Below are 25225 nucleotides of genomic sequence, written 5' to 3'. Positions count from 1 at the left end.
TGGCAGCACCTGCTTGAACGGTCAGCCTCAACTGTCATTGGCTCATGAGTAGCTGGCAGGGAGGCTGCAGGGCCCATCCATGTCGCAGCCTCGGAACAACAGCATGTGACCCTGTGGTACTTAGTGTGCTCTTCGCTGGTCTCTTCTGCAGGTTGGTGGTTGGAGCCAGCTGTATCCTTTGCCGTCCTTAGCGATGATGCTTGGCCCTTACCATCCTCCCTCCCGGGAGGCGCTTTGTTTTCCTGTGTGGGGACTCAACTGGACCTGTTAGGGTTGGGGGTCTGGGCCCAGGGAACTGCTTGAGGCTGACCTTTGAAGGCTACCACTTCCTGAGCCTCACACTGAGTCAGCTGGGGCAGCTGGAGAGGGCAGCAAGGCAGTCACGATGGCTGTGACAAGCATCTCCCTTGAGAGCAGCCCTGATCCGACCTCATCCCTGCAGGAGAAGCGGTCAGATCAGGAAGGGTCAAGAGGGGAGCTCTGGGGGGCTTAGGGTCAGGACAGGATGTAGAGGGGAAGACGAAAGCCCCAAGGCTGGGCAGAGGAGCACAGGCCACGGGCAGTGCTCTGTGGCTCTACCCCAAGGCTCTTCTCTCTTCGGTCTGGCCAGCAGTCTCCACTGAATCCCCTCTCTCTCTCCTGGAGGCTGAGACTAAACAGCAGAGCCAGATGGAAGGCCATGGAGGCATAAACCTATCTGACTTGTGGGTCCTGTTGGGAGAGCTTGAAGATGGGCTGTCAACTCTGCACTTGAGACCTGGGGCCCGGGGCTCTCGGAAGCTTTTAGCAGAGGCCCCTGCTGGTGCTGAGCAGGGACAGGGGTCCTGGGCTGGTGGAGCAGGGTCCAGGCTCTAGTGCCCCTCTGCGCCCTAACTCACAATCAGTTAGTGTTCCTTAGCCTGCTGCTGAAGACGTGGCCCTAGAGTGTGCTGGCTTCCTCACGGGGATTGGACTGGATACCACAGTCATGATGCGCAGCATCCCTCTCCGAGGCTTTGACCAGGTAGTGTCCAGGAGCCCCTACTCCCACCTGGGCTCTGCTCCTCCCATGAAGCCACATTCTTTTTTTTTTTTTTTTTTTTTTTGTCTACCGTACCCTGCCCCAAGCAAGTGCAGGTATGGCCTAGGGGAGATGCCTGAATCTTTAGAAACAGTTCCTTAAAAGCCAGGTGTCCTGGCACTTAAGAGGCTGAGGCAGGAGGATCATCTGAGTCCAAGAGTGGAGGCCAGCCTGAGTAGTATTTCAAGCCCTATCCCTCCAAAATAAGTCACCCATTAAAATCCAAAATCGAGATGCCAAATATTTTATGTCCTCTACCAAAGATAATCAGTCCTCGCTCATGTTAAACTTTGATTACAGAAGCCGGGGCAAAGTCAGCTGAGCGTGGGATGAACTGGGTCCAGTCTCATGACCCCCGCTTCCATCATCCTACCCCACAAACACCTTCCCATGCAACTGTGTGTGTGGCTCCATCCTAAAGCTGGGCCACCACAGCCGAGGGTGTGCATGCCAAGCCCCTCTATAGGGACACAGCATCGGGGGCTGTCAGTGTCTTGCTGCCAGGGCAGATGTTGGCAGCAGCCAGGTGCAGACATAGAGGAGGCCAGAGGTAAAGGGGCATGCAGGACGAGCGCTGGACTCTCAGGCTAGGTGGTAGCAGACTGCTGGGCACTGAGCAGGCTCCATAGTCCCTCTTAGAGACTTGCGTGTCTGCGTCCATCAGGCATCTGGTGGCATGTATGTAGACTACTGTTAAGCAGCTAAGGAGTCAGTTCCTTTGTCGGGGACAAATTGAGATATGCTCCCTGACATAAAGGGCTCCTCGTACAAGTGGTCCAGCATGAAGCACCTCACCTAGGTGTCCCAGGATTTAAATGGTGATTGTTGATGCCCCGGCAGCAGTGTCTCGTCTCTGTGTTGGCTGCAGAGTTGCCTATGAACTGGGCTCTGCTGCGGCTCGGCCTGGGGGTGCATGGGGCCCTGTGGGCAGGGAGGTGACTACAACACCCCCACCACCCCAGCCTGGGCCTGCACCACTTTCCTGCAGTCAGCTCCCCCAGCTTCCTGATGGCAGTGAGGGGATGTGGGTGACCCCCAGTGGGGACTGGGTGGGGAGTGGAAGGCCAGTTAGATGAACTGGGGTAGAGATCCCATGACCGAGAGAAGAGGCTGAAGTGGTCTCAGAATCTGGGGATTGGGAGCCACTAGGTAGCTTGGCCTCCCCACCTGGCCTCCAGAATCATAGAACAAGGGAATCCAGAGGTGGGTGGTGGGTACCCCATCTTCTTCTCTGGGCAGAACCCCATTGTGGCCCTACCAGGCATTCAAGAGCAAGGTGAGGGCCGGGGCTCTCTTAGTGCCTAGTGCCAGCAGTGACCCGTCCTAAGGTGTCTTCTTGTGCTTTGCAGCAAATGTCATCCTTGGTCACAGACCACATGGAATCTCACGGCACCCAGTTCCTGAAAGGCTGTGTCCCCTCCCTCATCAAAAAACTCCCAACTGGCCAACTGCAGGTCACCTGGAAGGACCATGCCTCTGGCAGAGAAGACACAGGCACCTTTGATACTGTCCTGTGGGCCATAGGTAAGGATGCGGCGAGCCACACATACACTGTAGCTCAAGGAAACCAGCAGAACCGAATTCCCTTGGGACAGGAGTCTTCACCTTCTCCCCCTGCACCTCCTGGGTCCCCACTCTGCTGGCTCCCAAGCAGGTTGGCACTGCCTGGCACACCTTGTAGGCCACCGTGAAAGCCTGTGGGCACAGTGCCTACTCCTGGCTGTCCCAAACACACTGTTCCTCTGTTTCTTTCCCTATTGCCATGTGCTGGTCTGGAAATGCAAACCAAAGAAGAGATCTGGTGCTGTCACCAGGCATCGCCATTCAGGAAAGGTGTGTGAGGCCTTCCACACCCTCCATAGATGGTTTTTAAGTGTGTGCGGCCTTCCACACCCTGCATAGATGGTTTTTAAGTGTGTGCGGCCTTCCACACCCTGCACAGATGGTTTTTAAGTGTGTGAGGCCTTCCACACCCTCCATAGATGGTTTTTAAGGCTTCAGTGTAAATCCTAGAGATTTCCTATAGGGCTTAAACCTTGATAGATCTATCTTGACTGAATTAGATGTTTGCTTTATAACATAATTTCAAGCTAGATTTTTTTTGTTTGCTCACTCAGAGGCAGTGTCTCAGATAGCCCAGGGTAACCTCAAGCTACATATGTAGCCAAGGATGAGCTTGAACTCATCTTCCTGCCCCTATGACCCAAGTACTAGGATTATAGGCATACACTGTCATCTCTGATTGAAGCCAGTTGTTTTCTCATAGAAATGATACGTGGGGGGAATGATCCACAGAGGGCTGCAGAGTCCGTCAGTCGGTCAGTGCTTGCTGCATGAGTCGGCTCCCCAGCATCCGCAGTAAAAAGCTGGGTTTGGTGGAGCCCACTTTCTAATTCCAGAGCTGGGGAGGAAGAAGCAGGTGGACCCCGGGGCTTGCTGGATAGGCAGCCTTGCCTGTTGTGTGAGCACCAACCATGTCTCCATAAGACAAGGAGGACAGCCCCTGGGGATGACACCTGAAGTTAGCATCTGGCCTTCACACATGTACACACATACACGTGCATACCTGCATATATATGTGTTTTCACAGGAACACACAGTGACATGTCTTTAAGTTTTAAAAACGGTAGTCATACATATAACAGAAACGTTCTATTTGAACTATTCGGTGCTCAGCTCTGTGGCGTTCAGGGCATTCACACCGCTGTGAGCCACCACCACCATCTGTTTGCAGAGCATCACCCCACCCCAGAGCCACTTTTTACTGCAGGTTGGCGTCTTCCTGCCCTCCTGCCCGGCACCCACCACTGCGCTTTCTACCGTAACTTGATGACTCCAGGAACTCACGAGTGGACTCAGACTGCATTTATCTTTTTGTTCCTGGCCTGAGTCACCTATAATGTCCTCAAGGTTTATCCATGTGCTAGCATGTGTCATCCTTTCCTTCCTCTTGAAGGCTGAACCATTTTGTTTACCATCCATCTGTTGATGGACATGCAGGCTGCCTTCACCGTCGGTGCTTGTCAGTGCTAGTTCAGTGAGCACAAATGTCCAGAAGCCCGCTGTGTGGATACAGGCCAGAGGATGTGTTCATTACCAGAGGCTTGCCTAGTGTGTCCCAGGCCCAGGTCCCGTCCTGGCGGTGTGTGTTGCTGTCACTACATAGCCTTGCTCTCATCCTTCTGCTTTCCGTGGATGGTAGGCCCAGTTCTTCATGGGGATGAAGGCCCAGCAGGTGAGGCTGTACATACCTAGCTGTTGCTGACTCTGCTAGGGAGAAGGAAGGTGCAGCCAGGGGAATACTTACAGGGCCTGGGTCTATGTGATGAGGGTTGTGGAGGATCAGCCGGAGGCCAATGGTGAGAACAGAGATCCAAGAGTTACTCCTGTCACAAGCCTGCTGGGAGACCAGCACACAGGCCATGGTGAACGGGGGCCTCATGGACACCATGGGTCCTTATTGGTGAGGGCAATATATGCACACCACGTCCCCACGTGAACATCCCTGCCCACCTCAGTGTGAGTACCTCTGGTTTGGGCTTCTAGTTTTCCTGGCTTCTTTATGAACTTACACATTGACACAGGGAATACCTGGATCAATAGAAACTTATCTTAGGGCTTTGTCCCAGATTATCTGGGTCTCTGGAGTCTGCCTGATATGAGCCAGGTAGGGCTCAGAAACCAGATCACCCTCTGAAACCTCCTTTTGCTCCATCTCAATGAGAGAGGTGGTCTCCAGGTGTGGCAGAGGGGTTGTCCGAGGCAAATAGGCCCCAGAATAGGCTTTCTAAGGAACAGGGCTGCATCACAGAGCAATATTTGCTTCTGAGATGAACTTTTTTCCGAGTTCTTCGATAGAAATAAAAAATGAGGTTGAATCCAGAGGAGATGGACCCATGGTTCAGATCACACGGAAGAGGGTGTGAATGTGGATCTGAGTGCCCCAGCATGAACGGCATCACCCTAGCCAAAGCTGACCAGTCGCCAACGAGTACGCTCTTGGTCTCATCCTAAAGATTAATCTTTAAATGAGCTCGCTATGAACAGCACAAAAGAGTGGGTGACATCCCAGAGCCCAGAGTGCCCGGGGTATCCTAAGTGGGGGGACGGCTCTTTTCTCGCCCGCCCATTCTCTGCGCCTCACCTTGGGCACGGGGCCCTGCCCTGACTTGGCTGGTTTTGCTTGTTTGATTTGTGTTTTGAGACCAGGCCTCACTACACAGTCCAGGCTGATTTGATCTCACAACGTAGTCCAGCTGGGCAGTCTTCCTGCTTTAGTCTCCCAAGCCCCAGGCCACCAGAGCGTGTCACCGTGCCCACCCTTGTCCCTCGGCCATGCGGCCTGATGCCTTTGCAAAGCCTGGGTCCCCTGGCTTCCAGGGGTCCTCCTCAGGCAGAGCCTCTGTCCCTCCCTTGCTGGGAGCCTGTTCTACTTTTTTTTGTTTTCGAAAAGAGTATCCCCCAGACACGCTGCGGGAGTGATTGATGCTGGGGGTGGAAGCTTTTCGAAGTCCTTGGCCTCTGACCCTGCTTCCCCAGGGCTGTGGCAGCGGCGGCGGCAGTGGTTTCTGGCACGCCTTCTGGGTGGTGGGGCTGGCGCACGGGCATGTGCCGACTTCACCACCCCCATCTGAGCTGGGTTTTGTAAACATTCAGGAGCCACTTCCCACTTGAACAACTGGGGCTGTTTTCTGCAGCTCGCACTGATAAGCCTTTAACGAAGCATTATTCCTGCTTGCTATAAGGTGATGCACCCCAGAGGTGAAAATAAAACACGGCTGCAGAGCTGGGACCTCAGACGTCTCTGTGCATCGTGCTTCCCACCCAAGCAGCTGGTAATGTGTCCAACAGGCCGGACTTGGAGGGACATTTAATAAAGGCCCCCATGACACCCATGGCCAGGAGAGGCCCCAGCACACTATACCTGACCAGGCCAGTGTTCTGTAGTCGGTGAGAATGTGAGGCTGCAGCCATGGCAAAGTGGTGCTGCACCCTGGAAGCCAAGAGGGGCAGGCAGCCTTTTTCTCCACACAGCCTTGATCTCCAGTGGTGGATTAAACATATTAGCAGTTAAAGCAGTTAATTGCTGTGCAGGGGCCCTCATTGTTTGTCTCTGAATCACCCGCCCACACCAGGTGTCTCAGATAATAGACTGGGAACCTCAGCGAGGAGGATTTCCTGTCTGCAGATGTGCCGATTACAGCGCTGAGTGAAGACAGTCAGCCTGCAGTCCAGGCAGGCGGGATCTGCTCTGCCTAGCCAGGAGTTAACCAGTTGTGGCCTGAATTGGTGCTGTCTGGGGAGCTGGCCCAGGACAGCCCAACAGATGCCTTCTCTGAGGTCTGGCTGTACTTGAGCTGAGCTGAGATTTGGTTTTAAGGAAGACATGTGGAGTCTGGATAACAGCCTGGGGAAACTGAGTAGAGATTGACCTTTGCCCCTAGGCTGCCACAATTCATCCAGGCAGTTCTCTGTTCCTGCCCAGGAAGGATGATGACAAGGCTGTGGCACATTCATTCCTGGGTCACAGGATTCCTTCCCAGTATGTGGAACAGGGGCCTTGCTGCAATTACATAGTCCCTATTATCTTTAGAGGTGGGGACGACAGTGTGTCTGTCTGAGGAACCTGCCTAGAGAGGTAGAGTGACGGGTGAGACCTGGGGGAGGAATTCTCCTGATGCTCACCCCAGACCACCAAGCCATTTCTTCCTGTCCAGGCTTCATCTCGGAGAACCTAGTATATTGTTTTCATTGCCGTCGTCGTCGTCGTCGTCGTCGTCGTCGTCGTCATCTGCCTGAGTGAAGGCAGGTCTGAGCCCCTGAGATGGCGTGCGAGCAGCCAGGCAGTCCTGGCTGTCAGGCATTGGAACTAGACTTCCCAGCTTCTTCCGTCTGACCCCATGTGGAGGCTGTACTGGTCATCCACCTGACAACCAGGGAGGCAGGGCCCAGGAAAGCTGTGTGGGGACACGCAGTGTTTGGGACTCAGCCTCAGCCCAGGATGAGCTGTATTGTGGCTCTCCATCCACACCCAGGACTACCCATTCGTATATATGCAAATGACATGTCCCCATGACCGACAGTCACGCAGCAGGGGGAGGGGTAGAACAAACAGAATCAAACTCCACAGGGTGGACACTTATCACTAGGGATGTTCTGAGCTCAGCAAAGAGGAGGGGCAGCCTTGGGCTACCTGGAGGTTTTGAGAGGTGGATTGGTCCCCGGGACTGAGTGCTAAGCTAAGACCCCGAAGAGGAGCAGAATGTGGACACAGCCGAGCCTGGAGTCTCGCTGTGGGTCTCACAGGTGTTCCTGGGCCCCTCACAGCTGTGGATGGCCTAAGGTGTGTTGAGTCAGGGCCATAATAGAAAAGGAGAAGGATGGAGGGGGAGGGAAGAAGGGGTTGGGGTTCAGCAGTAGACATGTTCAACATGCTGGGGGTCCTGGGTTCAATCCTCAGCACTAAGTAAATGATTAAAGAAGGGAGCTGGCCTGGTGGCGCTCACCTGTAAACCCTGCGCTCTGAGACAGAAGGATTGCCACGATTCCAAGCGGAACATGGGCTAGATAAGGAGTTTGGAGCCAGCCTGGGCTACAGAGTAAGACCCTACTCCCCCATACTCCTCCCCCAAAAAAGAGTCGAAGGAAAGGCTAGGGATGTAACTCAGTTGGATTGAGTCTTCAGCTTCCTGTAAACTGGGTAGCAACAGGCACACACCTGTAAATGCCAGCACTGGGGAGGCAGGCAGGAGGATCAGTTTAAGATCATCCTCAGCTGCAGAGGAGCCGGAGACTAGCATGGTTTACATGAAAACCTGCCTACAAAAAGAACACGTGAACAGATAAGAAGGTGAAAAGCAATTTAAAAGCAAAACAGCCTCAATGGAGCAGGCGATCGGTCGGCCAGGCTCAGTGCCTTGGAGCAGCACTGGGGGCTCCATGGGACCGTCGCCCAGGCTCTCCGTACGGGCCTCTGCGGACCTCAGACCGTCTCAAGGCCACAGTCTGTGTGCCACCGGGGGTGGCCATATTAGTTTGGGTCACAGCCCTTCACTCGCCCTCCCTGTTCCTGCTGGCACTTAAATCTCACCTCATTTCACGGATTGCCCTTCCCTGGTGGGAACATGTGCTGTAGGCAGGCATGAAATTGGAGGGCATGCTCATTTAACTAGCGGGGATCAGAGAGGCGCAGGGTGCTGCTTGTGGCCTTGCGCCTGCTCGGCCCTGTATCCAGCAGATAGGTGGTAATGACTGATGGCGGCATTATCTTTCAGGAGGGACAACAGCGGGCTTCTGGAGGGTGTGTGTGTGTGTGTGGTGTGTGTGTGCTTGTGCGTGTGCGTGTGTGTGTGTGTATGTGTGTGTGTGTGTGTGTGTATGTGCGTGTGCGTGTGCGTGCGCGTGCGCGTGTGCGTGCGTGTGCGCGTGTGCGTGTGTGCGTGTGCGTGTGCGCGTGCATGTGCGTGCGCGTGCGTGTGCGTGCGTGTGTGCGTGTGCGTGCGTGTGCGTGTGTGTGCGCGTGTGCGCGTGCGCGTGTGCGCGTGCGCGTGTGCGCGTGTGCGTGTGTGCGTGTGTGTGTGTGTGTGTGTGTGTGTGTGTGTGTGTGTGGTGGGGGTGCTGTGGAGGGACAACCAGAGGTTCTCAGCACACATACTCTGGGCCTATGTCTGCATTTACTCAGAGGGGAGGAAGAGCGTGCACTTGAACTTGCGTCTGAATGCCTTCATTGTAGAAGAAATGATAGCGCACCATGTATCAGTCACACGTGAAGCTCTTATAAGGCAAGAAAGGCAACAGGCCAAGTCAGGGATTGGCAGTTTGCAAAAGAAATGCCATTAACAAATAGGAGGCAGAAAACAGTCGTCTTAGTCATCAGAGAAGTGCAAATTAAAACAGCAGGAGAGGTGCTGTGCCAAGGCCAGAGTGTAAACAAACAAACAAACAAACAAAGCATCTACTTGCTGCAAGCTGGCAGCCTTGTCCTCCAGTCCAGCTTCCCTTCCTCTGAGGGTCAGCAGTGAGACACCAACAGACTCACGGCATGGGATGCTCCGGGTCTCCTTCCTGCTGGAGTCCGGGCACTAGAGCTCTGGGAGCCCCCAAATGTCTTCCTGTTCAGGAGCATGTTGCCACCACCACACTTGCCCTAGAGCTGAGGGTGGGGGATGAAACCACAAAAAACTGACTGAGCTAACTGGCTCTGGCGCAGCAGGTTCTGGAGAGGTACTGAGCACAGTACGCACTGACGAACGTGGCTGCCCTCCAGCATGGCCTGAGCACAGTGTTTGCTGGGGACACTGCTCAGCACGTTGGCTGGCGCCTGGCTTCTCACTTTGTGAAGGTGTCACTGGGTCTAGAGTGCCTAGAGCCACCTGCTTAGGCGGATGAGCCCTGGGTGCCAGCTGGCATCTGTTTTCCACTTTCCATGGGTTTGAGGCCTGAGCTCAGGAGGTGCCTCCATCTCTGATGGGCCCTCAGTGCCAGGAGGGAGATGGGACCCGGCTCTGATCCCAAGCGAGAGAGCAGAGCCTGAGGGAGCTGTGACGCTGTGTCTGTTCCCTGTGGTCTGTGCCCTGGCTGCAGGGATTGCCTCAGTTTCAGGGAATGGTCCCACAATGTAGGATGCCTGGGGAGAGGCAGGCTCTCTGGCCTCTGGGCCGTACTGATAACCGTTTTCTAGGCCTCAGTGTAGCCATGGCTGCCTGTCTTGGCCCTTCCCCTGCTTCTTCCACCATCCCTTCCAGAAGCAGTAACAACCCCTTTGCCACACTGTCTGCTCCTCTATCCGCTGTGTTCCCCACACCGCAGACTTGGCTCACACGTCCCTGCACTTCCCAAGTGTATATATACAACGTGTCCTAGGAAATCTTGGCTTTGCAGTAGACCGTGACGGGTACTCAGTTCCTCCCCACCTTCTCTCCTGGTGCTGCTTTCAGATGTATGCACTGTGTATCTGAACCAGCCTTCCTGGAAGATTATCCCAGTGCTAAAAAACCTCCTCTGGCACAGTGGCTCCAAGGCTGCTGGAGTGCTGTGGCAATGTGTATGGAAATAAACCTGTTTGGAGGCACAGCCTGCTGTGCCACAGTTGCCTGTGGTACTCGGTGTGGTGAGTGCTGTATGCAGTTGTAGCCTAGGAACAAAAGGCTAAACATGCATCTAGATTTGTGTAAGAACACTCTGTCTTCACACAGTGTCAAACTACTCACTGACACATTTATCAGAATGTAGCTCTGTCTTAAGCATCTTTTTACTGTATCTTTATATCATAAGGACCTTGGTACAGACTTCCTTGTATCTGCAAGATCAGTAGTTGCCATAGTTACCACAAGGAGCACGAAGAGATGCTCTTGGCCTCACAGGACCAGGTGGGTATACATGTAGGAGAGATCATGACGTAGTGTGTCCGTCGTAGAGCAGCCTACCAGTGTGTCCCTTGGCCACTCCAGTCCCAGCACAATTGCCAGGAGGCAGTGAGTGCAGCAAGCTGGGATCAGCAGCCAGAGAAGACACCCAAGGATTGAGCCCGGGCCCCTAACCTACAGAGCCTTTGCCTCATCTCATGGGCTCCAGCCCTACCCATAGGGCCTAGCTCCTTCCTCTGATGTGGCCTCCCACTGCCTGAGTCGAGGCTGATCCCCGTGGTGCCTGCCTGCCCACTCCTGGTTCCTGTGGCTGAGTAGTGCCAAGAGGCTGGAGCCAGGCCCAAGCCAACTACAGCAGCCAGGCTTAGCTGAGTCTCCGTGTTTTGACTTCCCCACCCAGCGTAACAGCTGGAGACTTAAGGCTTCGTCTGCCAGATGTTTAGGTGGGCGCCACCCACTTCCTGGAGATTGCACACTGAAGTCTAGCTTGTCCCAGATACCAAGAACTGTGGGAACTATGCCTTTGATGCCAAATCACCTCTGTCACTGGGGAATTGTCTGGAGCTCCTGAGCGGCATTCAGGGGCCACCGTCACTGGGATTCAAGGCAAAGGAGACCTCCCCTGACAGCTGAGCTACGGCAGCAGCGCTCACATGCTACCCTCCCCGAAGGCCCAGAACTGTATGGAACGTGAGGGGACAGACACACTGACACCAAGAGAGACAAGCCTGTCCCATCCCGGCTTGGGCCTCCACCCGAAAGCTGGGGCTGAGGATGAGCACGATGCCGTCAAACAGTCTGAAAGCCCGTCTGCTCTCAGCTCTGAGCAGTCTGCTGGACAGCTACAGGGGGTGCCAAAGAGAGCAAGCTGAGGACCGTGGTCTGAGACCTGGCTACCAGCCGGCTTGTTCAGCGCCATTGCTAGCTGCCTGGTGAGGTGGGTCTCAGGCCTGTTTTGGGGGTCTGGACAGGACATAATCTGCTTATTCTCACTGTTGGCTCCAGTCAGCATGCTCCTTATGCAGCACCCACCGCAGGCTGTCCTGGTAAATTCTGGAGACAGAGGGAGGGCCTTGTCTGTCCATGCAGATAGTCTATTGGTGAGAGGTGACACTCGGAGCCTGTCTGGAGGAGGCATCCAGGGTGGGCAGAGAGGGGCAAGTACTTCACAGGAGTCCCAGGCATTTGGGGAAGTGGAAGCGTGCCCACCCAGTAAAGAACCGTGTGAGGAAGTGCCAGCCAGTTAGCTCATATGGGGCCCACATGAACCGAGACACCCCACAATTTACGCAGATAGGACAGAGCCACCTCCCTGTGGTCACCCAGGCCAGTGGCATCCTCCCTTGCAGACATGCCGCCTTTCTGCACCACACAACCTGTGGGACCCTGTCTTTGCTCACGCTCAGCTGCGTCCTTGCAGCTCTGTGGGGCCCGGTTCCCTGGGCGGGCAGTGTTAGAGAGCCCAGGCTAAAACCAGGCCCGCTCCAGGGCTCTGGCTTAAGTCCTTTTTTTGCGGTCAAGAACTACATATTTTAGAAAAGAAACCATGACTTTCCAGTATAAATTTGACATGCCAGGATGTTAATACTTCTCCTTGAATGGCACATAGATATCTTTGTATCTTCACGTTAAGATAGAATCCACACAATGTAAACACAAGCTTCTCTGTCTCTTCAGAACCACTGGCCTGTGCATCTGGATTTCCACAGCTCTGGATTCACTGAGGGTAGATATGTTTTTGTTAATGCTGGCAATGAAACCTTGTGCACGTGAGGCAGGGTTCTGCCGATGTTTGTCTGTTGCTGTTTTTGACGGGCTCATGTCACCCAGGATGGCTGCAAACATACTGCATAGCCAAGGATGACCTTGGCCTTCTGGTCTCCTGCTTCTACACCCTCATATAACCCCGGTGCTGGGATTATAGGCATGTGTAAATAAACACTTGGTTTATGGTGCTGGAATTTAACCCAGGACTTCATACATGCTAGACAGGCACTCTGCCAACTGAGCAAATACCCAACCCAAAAAACCTTGTTGTTGCACTGTTCAGAGCGCATAGACGCCACGTTCTCTTGGTCCCCTAGTGACAGCACAGCAGCTCCTCACCTGGCATTGCATTAGGTCCCAGAGTCATCTAGAGAGGGCCCGGGGCACAGAGGGAGGGGCAGGCTGGGTGTGGACTCCACTGTGTTCTGTATTCCTGGTTTGGGAAGGGGGCCCTGGAACTGTCCCCTAAGGAGGCTGAGAGGACTGTAGCGATCCTGTCATCTGCTCTCTTACAGCCTCTTGGTTCATTTGTTTAAATTTGTGGTTTCTAGAACTTTTTTCCTGTGTTAATGTCTGTTTTGAATATATATATATTATGTATAAGCATCACAAAAAGTGTCAAAGGCTGTGTTTAGACAAGCATTTTCACTTCGGATCCACTCTTCTTCTCCTTGTTCCTGTGTTTGTTTTGCCTGAGACAGGGTCTGCAATGTAGCCCTGGCTGGCCTGGAACCCAGTCTGCATCCTCGACCAGCCTGGAGCTTTCAGTGATCCTCCTGTCTCGCCTGCTGAGTACTGTGGTGGAAGGTGTGTGTGTGTGTGTGTGTGTGTGTGTGTGTGTGTGTGTCTGTCTGTCTGTCTGTCTGTCTGTGTGCGCACGCGCGTGCATGCACCCTGTCTTTACAAGGGGGACGCATTCTCTGTACTAGAGACTTGTGCCTGTTCCATCTCTAAGGCCCCCTCAGTTAGCGTCAGGAGTTTCTCTTGTCATGAACATCAGGGCTGCTTGTGCTGAAATCCAAACACAATTCAAGGGCCTATGGCCAGGGCAACAACGTGGTCTCCCTGTGAAACCTCTGCTTGTCTTGTCTGGGTCCCACGCTGGTCCCCTGTGTAGCTGGGAACACTGAACGTCACAGGAAAAAGACAGGTCTTTCTGCACAGAGGGACTGGTGACCCGGCAGCTGTCTTGGGAAGAAGCAGTACTGATGACTCCCCAGAGAAGAAGGGAGGAGCCAGGGAGGCCTGTCTACACTTAAGAAGACCTGGAGGGAGCAAGCAAGTGAAGGTGGTCAGGGCCTGGCACTGAGGATGTCTATTGTACCTTTCCCCTCCAAGGAGGGCTAGTTTCTCCTGATCCTGAAACCAGAGCCATGCTGGTTCAGGGGAGGGGTGTGTGTGGAAGATTCTCGAGTCTGACACCCACAAACTGTCAAACTACAGTTGTGTCAGAAGGCATCTGATCCTTACCCATGTTTCAGAAAGCAGCACCCGAGAGGGATACCATCTTTAGTGGATGGTACCCACAGACAACAAGTGTACTGAATGGCACAAGGTTAGTAGTTGTCGTAGTTAGCAAAGGACACTGGTGAACATTCCGTCTTGAGCCAGAGGCTGTTACAGTCCCCTCAGTTCCCACCCCTGCGCAGCCAGGCTTTTCTAAGTGGCCACTCTGAGATTGTTTTTGTTTATTCATTTGTTTTGTTGTTATTGTTATTCGTCTTGTCTTTTAGGGACAGCCTTGTCTAGACAGCTTTATACTCCTGTGCTCAAGACATCTTGCCTTAGCCTCTCAAAGTAGGCCAGCCATAGAACCCAGCTCTGAGAAATGTTCGTTAGATAATTTATTGGTTGACTGATCTATGTATTATACAGGAACTCAAACCAGAACCTCTATTTGGTCTACTGCTGAGCTATATCCTCAATCTTGTTTTGGGAACAGGGTTTCTCTGTAGTCCTGGAACTCACTTTGTAGACCAGGCTGGCCTCAAACTCACAGAGATCTACCTTCCTCTGCCTCTCCAGTTCTGGTATCAAAGGCGTGCGCCACCATTGCCTAGCCAGCCCTCGGGTTTTTGTTGTTTTGTTTTGTTTTAGAGTGTTTATGTAGCCCAGGCTGGCCTTGGACTTGTTATCCTCCTGCCTCAGCCTTTCAAGAGCTGGGATTTCATGTGTGTGTCACTACATATGGCGGATTTTATTTTATTTTATTTTATTTTTTTTTTTTTTTGAGACAGGGTTTTTCTGTATAGCTTTGGAGCCTGTCTTGGAACTCACTCTGTAGGCCAGGCTGGCCTTGAACTCACAGAGATCTGCCTACTTCTGCCTCCAGAGTGCTGGGATTAAAGGTGTGCGCCACCACTGCCTGGCCTGTTTGAAATATTTTAAATAAAAGGAACCCACATCAAAATTGCTAACCTAAATCTTTCAACTTTCTCTATTTTTCCTTAAGGGCGAGTTCCAGAAACTAGAAATCTGAATCTGGAGAAGGCTGGTGTGAATGTCAACCCTGAGAATCAGAAGATTGTTGTGGATGCCCAGGAGGCCACCTCTGTCCCCCACATCTTTGCCATTGGAGATGTTGCTGAGGTATGCTATGCATCTGTCTGACCAGCCACAGCCACCAGAAACTCCTACTTATGTGCTCCCCTATTTCAGCTGGGTCTTGAGGTGAACATGGTGTAGGCTCTGCTGTCCACAGGAAAGAGACCTCTCTCTCTCTCTCTCTCTCTCTCTCTCTCTCTCTCTCTCTCTCTCTCTCGCTAATCCCAGAGCACCAATCACAGGATCCAACTCTAGGGACTGGTCAGGTGCATCCTGGGAAGGATTGAGCACTAGCCTCTGCCCCTTCTAATGCTTTCCCTCTCTGGGAGCATCAGGGTGGGACAGTTTAAGACTATGATCTAGAGAGATGGGTGAATGGTTACGAGTTCTGGATGCTCTTCCAGGGGACCTGGATCCATCCCCAGCACCCACATGGCAGTTTGTAACCATCTGTACCTTCAGCTCCATGGCATCTGACACTCTCTTCTGGCCTCCTGGATACCAAGCACACATATGAAGCACACAGACATACATGCCTGCAAAATACCCACACACAAAATAATTTTAAAATCATAAAAAAGAGAATAAGATCCTAGCTCTACACAGAGTTAGCTGTTGCTGGGCATGACCTTGGCGAGGTCTTACAGTCACAGAAGGACCAGCCCGGTTCAGGTCATCAGGCCCTGTCCTTGCCCGTCTGAGCCTGAAGCTGTGTCAGCCCCTCACTGACTAGGCTGTCACTGATCTTTCTGGGGTGGGGGCTCAGTGTGGGGAAGGTATCAAGGCTCCGAACCCCGTCCTTGCTGGCTGTGGACACTTCCCTGCTTCCTTGTCTTCATGGAGACCATGGCCCACAGCACCTCCCTGGTAAGGCCCTGGCTTGGGAAAGCTACCATTCTCCTTCACAGGCCCCTAGAAAAGACCCCCTTCATCAGTCCTGGGTCTCTGCATCCTGAGAGCCTCAGGAGTAGCATGTACTGAACCATTCTGACGCATCTCAAGGAAGGTGTCCAGGAGGCCCCACTCAGTCGTGCTGGTAGATGCTCGCAGAGTCCCCAGACCCTCTTGTCTCTGTGCTGAGACCTGCCATATCTTCCAGGAGTATGTTTCTGTCCTGGGGCTGCTGTAGCAAGTGGTTTATGCCACCACAAATTCAGGAGCATAGAGCACCCACTCTTGGAGGCTGGAATTCCTCAGTACCTTCTAGGAGGTTACTTCCTGCCTCCTCTGTGCTGGACCTGGGTGGTCCTTGATCCCAGCTCTGTCCATCATCACTGAGCATCTCCTCCAGGTACTTATCCCTCCTTTGTCTTACAGATTGTCCTTTGTTAGACTTGGGTCATTTGTTACACAAACCCATTCCCAAATAAACTCAAGTTCTAAGCAGGTATGGGTTTCTTTTGAAGGGGGGCACTTTTCAACCCCCCCCCCCCAGTGTGTTACCCCTCACATTCCCAAGAGCACTCAGGACACTGCAGGAACATGCCCCACGGAGGAACACCGGTAGGAAGGAGATGGAAGCTGGTGACCCCTTCAGGGTCGGGATGCTCAGTGTCATGGCTGTAGAGACAGCGGGATGGGTCACTGAAGGCTCTGGTTGGGAGCAGTGCGGCCTAGGCGAGGGCACCTGGCACCTCCACCTTCAGGAGTGTGAAGATGGCCACCCTACCTGGCTCCCTTTGGAACTCACTTTGGGAGATGGAGAGAGGAGCCTGGGGCACTGGAGCCAGTGTTTGCTTCTGGTAGATCCCAGCCTGCTGGGTCAGCATGGCTCCTGAGTCTTTGGTGTGCCAGACGGGTCCCCTACCACTGTGAAAATGCTCAGATGAGCCAAATGGCCTGTACAAGGTACCGTCAGGCCCTGTGCCTGAAATTCAGGACCGTGACTTTCCCAGAGGTGCCAGACTCCCACCTCTGCCAGGTGCGAGGCCTTGCAGAGGACGACATGAAAAGCTCCGTGGGACTTGCTCTCCAACATTTCCCCTTCTTGGTCATTTCAGCGCGCGCGCGCACACACACACACACACACACACACGCACACGCACACGCACACGCACACGCACACGCACACATTTGTTTTTTATGCCTGCATGTATATCTGTACACCACATGTGTGCCTGGTACACATGGAAGCCAGAAGAGGCTCCGTATCCAGGCATCATATCCCTGGAACTGGAGTTAGAGACATGTGAGCTGTCATGTGGGTGCTGAACCCAGGTCCTCTGGAAGAGCAGCCACTGCTCTTCACCACCGAGCATCTCCTCAGCCCTCACGCCACTTGCAGGCCACAGAGTGTGTGTGGTGGCTTGTCTCTGCCTGTGGTTGGTTTGGAGCTCGAGGTCTCTGACTGTAGGCCTCAACTTTGTCTTGTGAGCACTGCCCCCCCCCCGCGCCCCGCCCCCCCAGACGGCGCCTGTGTTCGCTGACTCAGCAGCTGAGTCTCCGCACCCAGGCCCGGGCTGTGCTCCCACTGCACGGGGCGCACAGAGGCCTCCTTTATTTTAGAAATTGAAGGCGATGCAGGTAATAGTCTTGCAGTCAGGTCAGGCCAGCGGCTTCAGGGATGTTTAATGTGGTGTGTTGTGCTGTGTGGGGATGCTTCCTGGGTTACTCAGGCCTGATGGAATGCACAGGCTGGAAGCGGAGTTTATCTCTGTAGATCTTCACTCATTTCTGGAATGCCAAACAGCATCTGCATTTCCTGCTACAGAGGTGATTGGCAGTGGGAGCCTGGGCTGCTGCAAGCAGGAACACCCGAGGCTAGGTGCACCCAGAGACAGAGGGGTCTTCTGTGGAATGACACTGATTTGGGATTTGTCCTGGACTATGACATGCATGTCAAGCTGTGTGTCAGGAGCACGTGACATGCTTGGGGCCATATGAAATAGACCCTGAGTCACTGGGAACTATGGCAGGAGCTCTGTCATGAAACTAATACTCTGAGATCATCCGTGTGACGGCTTCCGAGAAAAGCCTGTGCCAGTGAGGGTAGTGGGCTCTGCCTGGCAGCCCGTCCCCCCTCTAGAGAGAGGGAGGATAGTGCGGCCATGCCCTGCAGTGGGACAGAGGGAGACAGTGGGCAAGCAGACCCAGAGCAGTCCTAGGGTTGCCAGTGTGGGACGTTCAGCCTCGCATGCTGGGGACGTCCAGATCTTCACAGCCTGTAGGTAGCAGTGTTCACCCCCTCACCGCTCATGGCCACCTCCTCAGAGCTCGCGGCACGGGGCTGGGGGTCCTCAGCAGGGAGCCACCCGCTCGGAAGGCAATGGGTGGTGGAGTAGCATCTGTACAGACTGCTTGGAACACAATGCTGCTGTGCTCTTCCCTCAGGGGCGGCCTGAGCTGACACCCACTGCCATCAAGGCAGGAAAGCTGCTGGCTCAGAGGCTCTTCGGGAAATCTTCAACCTTAATGGATTACAGCAACGTGAGTTCCTTTAAAGGGCCCAAGTCCAACCCGGGGGAGGCTTGACTGCTTCTCCTGGCTGAGAGGTTCATGTGCACCTGTGTGTGCCTGCATGTGCATGTTGTATGTATGCACAAATGTATACATGCATGCATATACACAGGTGTGTCCATGTGAGTGTGTGGATGTGAGTGCATTTGCACATGTGAGCAGGAAGACACAGTCCGTGGGGCCATATGAACAGATCCCTAGTCATTGAGAACTGGCCAGGATCTCTTGAGCTCTGTCATGGGACCAGCACGTGGAAGTGACAGGTTCAGAGAAAAGCCTGTGCCGGTGAGGACAGTGGGCCCTGCCTGGCAGCCTGGCCCTCCTCTAGAGAAAGGGATCTATGTGGTTTGACTCCTGGTCCAGCCCAGGAACAGAGTGGCCACCTACTGTGCTCGTGTGGGGCTGGGTCCCTGGCCTCAGATTACTACTCAAGTGTCACTCAGGGGATGCAGTTTCAATTTGGGGGGCCCAAGAGATAGATCTGATTCCAGACCTACTTTCCAGGTTCCCACGACTGTCTTCACACCACTGGAGTATGGCTGTGTGGGGTTGTCTGAGGAGGAAGCTGTGGCTCTCCATGGCCAGGAGCATGTAGAGGTAGGGGACTACCTGATGGCCACTCTCCACAGAGCCTCTCCAGGATTGGAGGTCTGGTAAACAGGGGCTACTTCCTGGGGGCTGCTCTAAGCAAGGCATAGTGTGGGGCCTCCACAGGACAGGAGTATCGGGCGGCTCCAGAAACAAGGGGAGTCAGAAGCCTTTGGTAGCTTCAGTGTGTGGCCAAGCTGCGCCTCTCTGCTCTCACTCAGTGTCCACCTGCGGTCCTGGATGGAGTCCTTAGGGCAGGAAGATGCCTTCCTCTGAGGCCCTGTGGTCTGGCAGCCTGCAGCCCTGCCCCTGAGCTTACTGTGTGTGCTAGAAGCATTGTTGAGCTTCCTAGCGTTCCCACCACAGCCTCAGCATGCAGAGAGCTTGTAACCCAAGGTCTCAGGTCCTGGGGCTGCTCTGCAGAGTTCACCTTACCTCTCAGTGGGAGGAGTCTCACTTAACTGCAGTGGCTCCTCAAGGTGTCCTCTGACCTGCTGTCTACTCCATCTACCCACCTGCACCTCCACCTTTCTGGGACTCTTCTGAGGTTCCCAATGGGCAAGACATTTACTCCCAGCCCCAATTCTGTCCTCTCCTCAAGTTCTTCTAGTGCCCACAGGCTGACTGGAGCCTTCATCCTAAGCAGGGGTTTTCATTGGGCCAGGGCGCTTTTGGGAGTCTGCAGTGGCAGGCAGGCTGTGGGCCCTGGGGTGCTTTCAGAGTAGGCCGAGGTAGCGGGAAGCTTTGAAAGCTGCCGGGTAGTGGAAGCTGGAGGGCTTTGGTGGAGGTCTTCCTGTAGCAGCAGCAGCAGCTTGCAGGCTGAGCGGCCCGGGTCACCAGGCTGTGGTGTCTGCCCGCCCCATGTACCCAGGCCCTCCATCATGGGGACAGGCTGACAGGCCTGGCCTCCAGCACTTGATTTGCTGTTTTTGTTAGATTCATCATAAGTGCACTGGGACATGTGCTCGTAGCATTGTATAATGCTTTATGTTTCGTGATGTTGAATAGCCAAACATTCTTGTTTGTTTTTTTTCAGTTCTGTCTTGCTTAGAACAATATTCTCTGAAGCCCTATTAATTAATAATGGCTGTGTAGCACATGTGGGGCCCTGATCATTTTTTATATGCCTGTAGCCCTGAACACACTGTCAAGCCCTTCATGGGTGCTGAAAGCCCTTGTTCCACACTCCAGTGAGGCTGGGGCCTGCCCTGCTCCTCCTCAACCCTGCACCACCCCCTCCTCTTAGCGGAAGTTTAGGCCAGGTCGGCACCAGGGTGTCTCAGGGAGGCCAGGCAGCCGTCTGAGAGCCATTCTGCTCACACGGTAGGATGGGCACTCCTACACCAGTGATTTGCCCGAGGTCTTCCTGTCCAGTCTTTTTGGTCTTGGGGAGACCTGGATCTACTTCTTGGGGATGCCCCAGTGCCGTGGCTCACGCCGTGGTCTCTGTGTTGTATCGTGGCTGGTAGCCCCTCAGCAGCCTGTGCCTGCTCTCCGGCTGTGTTTCAGTGCGGAGTCTCAGATGTGGGGAGGAGAGAGAGGCTCTGTCTGCAGACGGCATGGCTGTGGACGCAGGCTGCCTGAACCGAGGACACACTCTTTAAACCAGCTGAGGTGTCGACACATCTCATGTCATACCCTTGGGCCACATAAGTGTCTCTGGGCCCCTGAGAATCCTGTCTTCCACTACTTTTTTGTTTGTTTGTTTGATCCAAGACTGTAGGACTGTCTTGGGCACGGCCACTGATTCAGGTGCTGGTGTCTTGTCGCCCAGGTTTACCATGCATATTATAAGCCACTGGAGTTCACAGTGACGGGTCGGGATGCATCACACTGCTACATAAAGGTGAGTGTGCTAAGGGGCCAGGGGCCAGGGCACTGGGACGGAAAAAGCTAGTGACCACGGCGAGTGCTCTGGTGTCCACAGGGTCCCCATGGGACAAAGTCCCCGCAAAAGCAACTTAAGGAAGGGTTTGTTTTGTCTCACAGTGGAAGGAAAGGCTTGGTGGCAAGGGCTCGAAGCAGCCAGTCACATGTGTCTGCAGTCAAGAAGCAGAGAGATGGCCGCTGGCGCTCAGCTCGCAATCTCTCTGTTTATGCACTCTGGACCCTGGCCCATGGGATGGTGCTGCCCACAGCTGTGATGGGTCTAGGCCACCACAATTAACCCAATGTGGAAACTTCCTCGTGGAGTTTGTCAGATTGACAGTCAATACCAGCTACCACAAATGGAAGTCTGAGGGGGGCTGTGGAGGGAGGGCATAGCGACTCCCCGTGGCTGGGTGGGGCCCTGGGACTAAGTGACAGTCAAAATCACCGTGGCTTTCAGATGGTGTGCTTGAGGGAGGCCCCACAGCTGGTGCTGGGCCTGCACTTCCTTGGCCCCAACGCTGGAGAAGTCACTCAAGGATTTGCTCTGGGGATCAAGTAAGTCGTGTAGAGTCCTGGCCACTTTGTGCTGTAGCCCTTCCCTCTGTGCTGACACAGTTGACGCCAGTTGTTTTCCCTGTAGTGGAGCCCCGGGGTCGGCATTTCTCGGGGAGGGGTTTGTACGTCTGCAGCAGGCATCCTTCAGCCTGCCTCGGCACGGTGGACACAGCAGGAGAGAGACTCTAGCCAAAGGTCCTAGGCAGGGACGCTGCACCGCCGCCGGGGTGGGCCAGCGAGAGTGCGCTTGAGCCCTCACCCCAGCCTCCACTGGGCACTTCTGTTCTGTCTCCTGTGAACTGTCTGGTGGTGCTGGTGTCTGCCTTTCCCCTGCCCACAGGCTCCTCTGCAGCCCTGGCTGCCCTATGACTGGCCCCAGACTCAGATCCGCCTCCCAAGTGCTTGCACTGTCACCACCACCACCACCACCGCCACCACCACCAGGCCAAACTGTTTTTTTGTATCCTGTGGTTTTTCTTTCTAGTTGTTTGTGCTCCAATTGTCGAGCTACAAGAGCTCTTTGCATATTAAGGAAATCAGTATTATAAAGAGAGGTTGCCACCATTTAAAAGACTTTCAGAAAGTCTTCCCAAGACTGAATTGCCTGGGCAGTGAATCTGCAATTCAGAACAGTGAATGGGAATGCACTGTGGGGCAGCCCTATCCCAATAATCCCAGGGCCCTCCCAGGCGAAGCTGATGTGGATGCCCTGCTTACCACCATCCACACCATGTATCCATGGTGGACACGGCCTACATGGTCTCTCAGGATGCTCAGGAGAGGCTGCTCATGGATCCTACCTGGTGGCCACTTTGGAGTAAACTCCCAGGGAAAGCCCTGCTGCAGATCTTCCAAAGCCACAGATATATATTCCAAAGCCACGGGCTCACCTGGGACCTGCAGCTCATGCTTGGGAGAACCTTATCACCAGCCATTACCCTAACACATTTGCAAGCCAGGTAGGCCATAGGATAGGTGTGGCCCCATCTAGGGATCTGGCCCAGCCCCTGTCTCAGGCGCACATCCCTTCAGCATGTTGGTCCTATTTCTTTGTTGGGATCCCCTACCTGCTCTCCCTTGTCCCTAGATCCAGCCCGCTGGGGACCCAGTGTCCACACACCCTCCTCCTGTCCACCTTTCCCTATGCCCTCTCACTCTGTGTCCTCCAGGGTTCTGTCCCCTGTACCATGAATACATGTACATGCCACATGCATGCACACATGGATACACACAAAACAAAACAAAAACTCACGGAGTCGTAGCCCAGGACTCAGCCACATGGCTGCACTGAACGGCTCTTTCCTAGTCACCTCAGCCCTGGAGCCTGACCTTTGGCAGCGAGGCAGGGCATCCGGGTGGAGGCCAGGTCTCAGAGGCCAAGCGAGGCTGACAGCGGAGGCTGTTCCAGAGGACTAGTGGCTAGGCCGATCACCTCCTTTCAGGAACTTACTCTGATAGGCAAAATGCCGTCCACAGCCAGTTCCCTGCCTTGTGTTTGGATGCCATGTGTCCATGTGTAGATTTCTGGGCAGGAGAGCCGGGTGGGTGGGTGCAGGCTGCAGTCAAAGTGGCTGGGGTGGGTGATTTCTGCCACACCTTGACGGTGACAGAGCAGGCCTGAAGAGAGGGGCAATCAGGAAAGGGACAGGACAGAGCAAGCCAGGGCAGGGTCGGGTAGGAGGGCCTGAGGTGGGTAGCAACTTGGCAGTGTGGATGGTGGGTGTTTGCTGGGGGCAGAGGGCATACAGTCTTAGTGCTGACTCCATAAGGAAATCACTGCCCTCTAAGGCCTTCCCGAGGTCAGAGTGGTGTGGACAGACCTCCCCATACTGACCGCTTACCATCTACTCCCGATGTGTGCAGATGTGGGGCGTCATACGCACAGGTGATGAAGACAGTAGGGATCCACCCCACCTGCTCTGAGGAGGTGGTGAAGCTGCACATCTCCAAGCGCTCGGGCCTGGACCCCACTGTGACTGGGTGCTGAGGCTAAGTCTCCATCCCTGCCAAGCTGAGGGCACACGCTAAGCCATGTGCCCAGCACAAGGCTCCTCAGACACCTGGATCCAGGTGAGTAGGCTTGAGAAGAGCATTTGTGGCTGGAGTCATGGGAGCCACCACGACAGGCATGATGCCAGGTAGATGCAGGGGTCCCCGCAGGCCGTGGTCCCCGCAGGCCGAGGTCCCCCGCAGGCCGAGGTCCCCCGCAGGCCGTGGTCCCCGCAGGCCGTGGTCCCCGCAGGCCGAGGTCCCCCGCAGGCCGTGGTCCCCCGCAGGCCGTGGTCCCCGCAGGCCGTGGTCCCCCGCAGGCCGTGGTCCCCGCAGGCCGTGGTCCCCGAAGGCCCCCGCAGGCCGTGGCCCCCGCAGGCCGTGGTCCCCCGCAGGCCGTGGCCCCCGCAGGCCGTGGTCCCCGCAGGCCGTGGTCCCCCGCAGGCCGTGGTTCCCGCAGGCCGTGGTCCCCCGCAGGCCGTGGTCCCGCAGGCCGTGGTCCCCGCAGGCCGTGGTCCCCCGATGGTCCTCCGCAGGCCGTGACCCCCGCAGGCCGTGGCCCCCGCAGGCCGTGGCCCCGCAGGCCGTGGCCCCCGCAGGCCGTGGTCCCCGCAGGCCGTGGTCCCCCGATGGCCCCCGCAGGCCGTGGTCCCCGCAGGCCGTGGTCCCCGCAGGCCATGGCCCCCGCAGGCCGTGGTTCCCGCAGGCTGGGTTCTCACAGCATCTCCTGGGCAGTGTCAAGTGCTGCTCCGCGTGCCATGTGTCCCTGCACTGAGCACGAGTGCCGCTCATTTCCTTCTTGCCCAGAAGGTGGAGATGCTGCCTTGTACACGGCTGCCTGACCGCCGCTCAGGTGGCTCTGCTACAGCTCTGCGGTCAGGCTGGCCGAGCGGGCAGCTAGAAGTCGCGGTGCCTTACCAGTCACGGCAGTCCTCTTCTGAGGAGGAAGAACTTGGCAAAGGCCTGCGCCTGCCATGTCCCCTCCGTCTGACGGCACCCTCCAGAAGCCCCAGTCCTGAAGCCTGCATGCTCCAGCCATCCTGGGGTGTCTGTCTCGGCTGTCACCCCTTCTTGGTCTGGGCCCTTGGTAACTGTTCTCCTCACTGAGGCTGAGGGGGAGGCTCAAGGAGGAGTTCTCTCTCTCAAGATGCCCTCTGTCTGCTCGGAGAGTCCCAGCAGGAGCTCTCAGACATCCAGTGGGTGGTGAGTCTGGCCAGGGCCTTGTCTGGGCATTCTGGCACCAGCTCTACCACAGCTTCTCAGTGCAGGCCTGCATCTGACAGAGAGGGCCCTCTAAGGAAGCTCTTACCTGAATATTATACCTTCTGGGGGTTTTGTTAAGAGCCCAGTATACGTTTTGATCAAAAGATTTTTGCAGCAACCGCAGTGTTCTCTCTGATATACCAGTCTGGGCGGGCGGGGGGGGGGGTCTTGAAGGACTTATTTCCAACCCATCTCTCAATAATCTCTTGTGGTTTGGGGTGACGTGGCTAGGCCAATATGAGGCTGGCCTGTGCTGACCCCACCTGTTATTGGCAGGACTGGAAGGTTTTGCTACCACCTCAGAGACCCCAGAAGATATGGATGTGTCTGCATAAATGGCTGTGTGTCCTGCAGGGATGACCCCACACCTACATCCTCTGGCCAGCCTCCTCATACTCCAGCGTCAGATGATGACGGCCTGCGCAGAAACCCCCATGTGGGCTGCCCGGGTTTGAGACCCCTGGCATTTCTGGAGCGCCAATAAAGAGGATGTTTTCCTAAAGCATGCCTGCTTGTGGTGTCCCCAGGATTGCCCAGCGTCACATAATAGTAGCTTCCAATCAGGATCTGCTGCACCAGAACCGTAACACACAGAGCCACAGTGTCTTAGTCCTAGAGCTGCCAGCAGCCATTGGGAGGAACAGCCCTAACCTGACCCTTCTGGTTGCTGGCAGGACACAGTACCTCCCCACCATCCTCATCACCCACCTTCTCCCTTCAGCTACCGGCTCGGGCCTGAAGACAACTTTCTGGAGATCCCTCCTGG

General features: G+C 54.9%; 1 protein-coding gene across 6 annotated transcripts in view; it reads left to right on the top strand.

Annotated features, from left to right (window-relative positions):
* Txnrd2 (thioredoxin reductase 2) overlaps nucleotides 1–24961 on the top strand; it is an 89387-nt gene extending 64426 nt beyond the window's left edge. For all 6 annotated transcript variants that reach the window (XM_028854185.2, XM_028854182.2, XM_028854183.2 and 3 more), the window contains exons 9-18: nucleotides 152–171; nucleotides 912–1003; nucleotides 2410–2584; nucleotides 14645–14781; nucleotides 18067–18162; nucleotides 18697–18789; nucleotides 20555–20626; nucleotides 21110–21207; nucleotides 23071–23277; nucleotides 24736–24961. In XM_028854185.2, the coding sequence (XP_028710018.1) occupies nucleotides 152–171; nucleotides 912–1003; nucleotides 2410–2584; nucleotides 14645–14781; nucleotides 18067–18162; nucleotides 18697–18789; nucleotides 20555–20626; nucleotides 21110–21207; nucleotides 23071–23194 (907 nt within the window). In that variant the 3' untranslated portion in view covers nucleotides 23195–23277; nucleotides 24736–24961. The remainder of the gene's footprint in view (nucleotides 1–151; nucleotides 172–911; nucleotides 1004–2409; nucleotides 2585–14644; nucleotides 14782–18066; nucleotides 18163–18696; nucleotides 18790–20554; nucleotides 20627–21109; nucleotides 21208–23070; nucleotides 23278–24735) is intronic.
* Nucleotides 24962–25225: the final 264 nt, after the last annotated feature.

Source organism: Peromyscus leucopus, chromosome 12, assembly GCF_004664715.2.
Source record: "Peromyscus leucopus breed LL Stock chromosome 12, UCI_PerLeu_2.1, whole genome shotgun sequence".
NCBI classification, from domain to species: domain Eukaryota; kingdom Metazoa; phylum Chordata; class Mammalia; order Rodentia; family Cricetidae; genus Peromyscus; species Peromyscus leucopus.
This window is presented reverse-complemented; position numbering and strand designations above follow the sequence as displayed.